This window comes from Camelina sativa, unplaced genomic scaffold (assembly GCF_000633955.1).
Source record: "Camelina sativa cultivar DH55 unplaced genomic scaffold, Cs unpScaffold04355, whole genome shotgun sequence".
In the NCBI taxonomy this organism is placed as follows: Eukaryota; Viridiplantae; Streptophyta; class Magnoliopsida; order Brassicales; family Brassicaceae; genus Camelina; species Camelina sativa.
Genome location: NW_010925449.1, coordinates 1 through 656, shown reverse-complemented (window position 1 = coordinate 656; position 656 = coordinate 1). Strand labels below are relative to the sequence as shown.

Genomic DNA, 656 nt, shown 5'->3' with positions numbered 1-656 from the left:
TTGTGTATGTATGTATGTAAACACAAAACAGAAGAGCTCATCTCTATTATTCCAAGCATCAGACAGAATACAAATACAATCACAATACTTTTTAAAACCACAAATCCCATATACAGTACATAATGGCACACTTACACATTTATTGGACACAAGTATGTAGAAAACTCTCTCCAATCCTCTCACGCTTACACTTTGACTGAGAAGATCTCATTGAGGGAACTCCAAGTTCCAGACACAGCAAGAGCCACACCGAGTCCCACAATCGCTGTGTCGGAACTCCATTGCATCCACCCCATCTCTTCCTTGAAGACCAATAAATGGAACAAGGCAGGCAACACAAACCCTAACACACAGCAAGTGCTGCTGCCGACCAAGGACAAAAAATCAGTAAAGTTTGGCACAAAGAGAGCCACAAGAGTCACTACCAAGACGAGTAGCCATCTCAGCCAGGCAGAGTACATCCCACGAGAGAAACGCCTCTCCACTATCTCAAAGACTGGATTCATCATCAAGGGGAAGGTGAAGAAGAGGTTGACGCACAATCCAAGCTGAACAACAGTGCTAATAAGTCCTGCACCCAAGTTTGACGTGATAATGTCCATGGTGTCCTCACCAAAAGCCAAGTAGCCTAGGAAACCGAAGGCAATGTAAATGAG

The 656-nt window shown here is 44.1% G+C and overlaps 1 protein-coding gene across 1 annotated transcript; it reads right to left on the bottom strand.

Moving 5' to 3' along the window:
• Positions 1-17: 17 nt before the first annotated feature.
• Positions 18-653, bottom strand: LOC109131749 (amino acid transporter ANTL2-like; the record flags this gene model as incomplete). Its single annotated transcript, XM_019242924.1, has 1 exon — positions 18-653. A coding segment is annotated over one exon (468 nt), but the record flags the coding sequence as incomplete, so codon positions are not given.
• Positions 654-656: the final 3 nt, after the last annotated feature.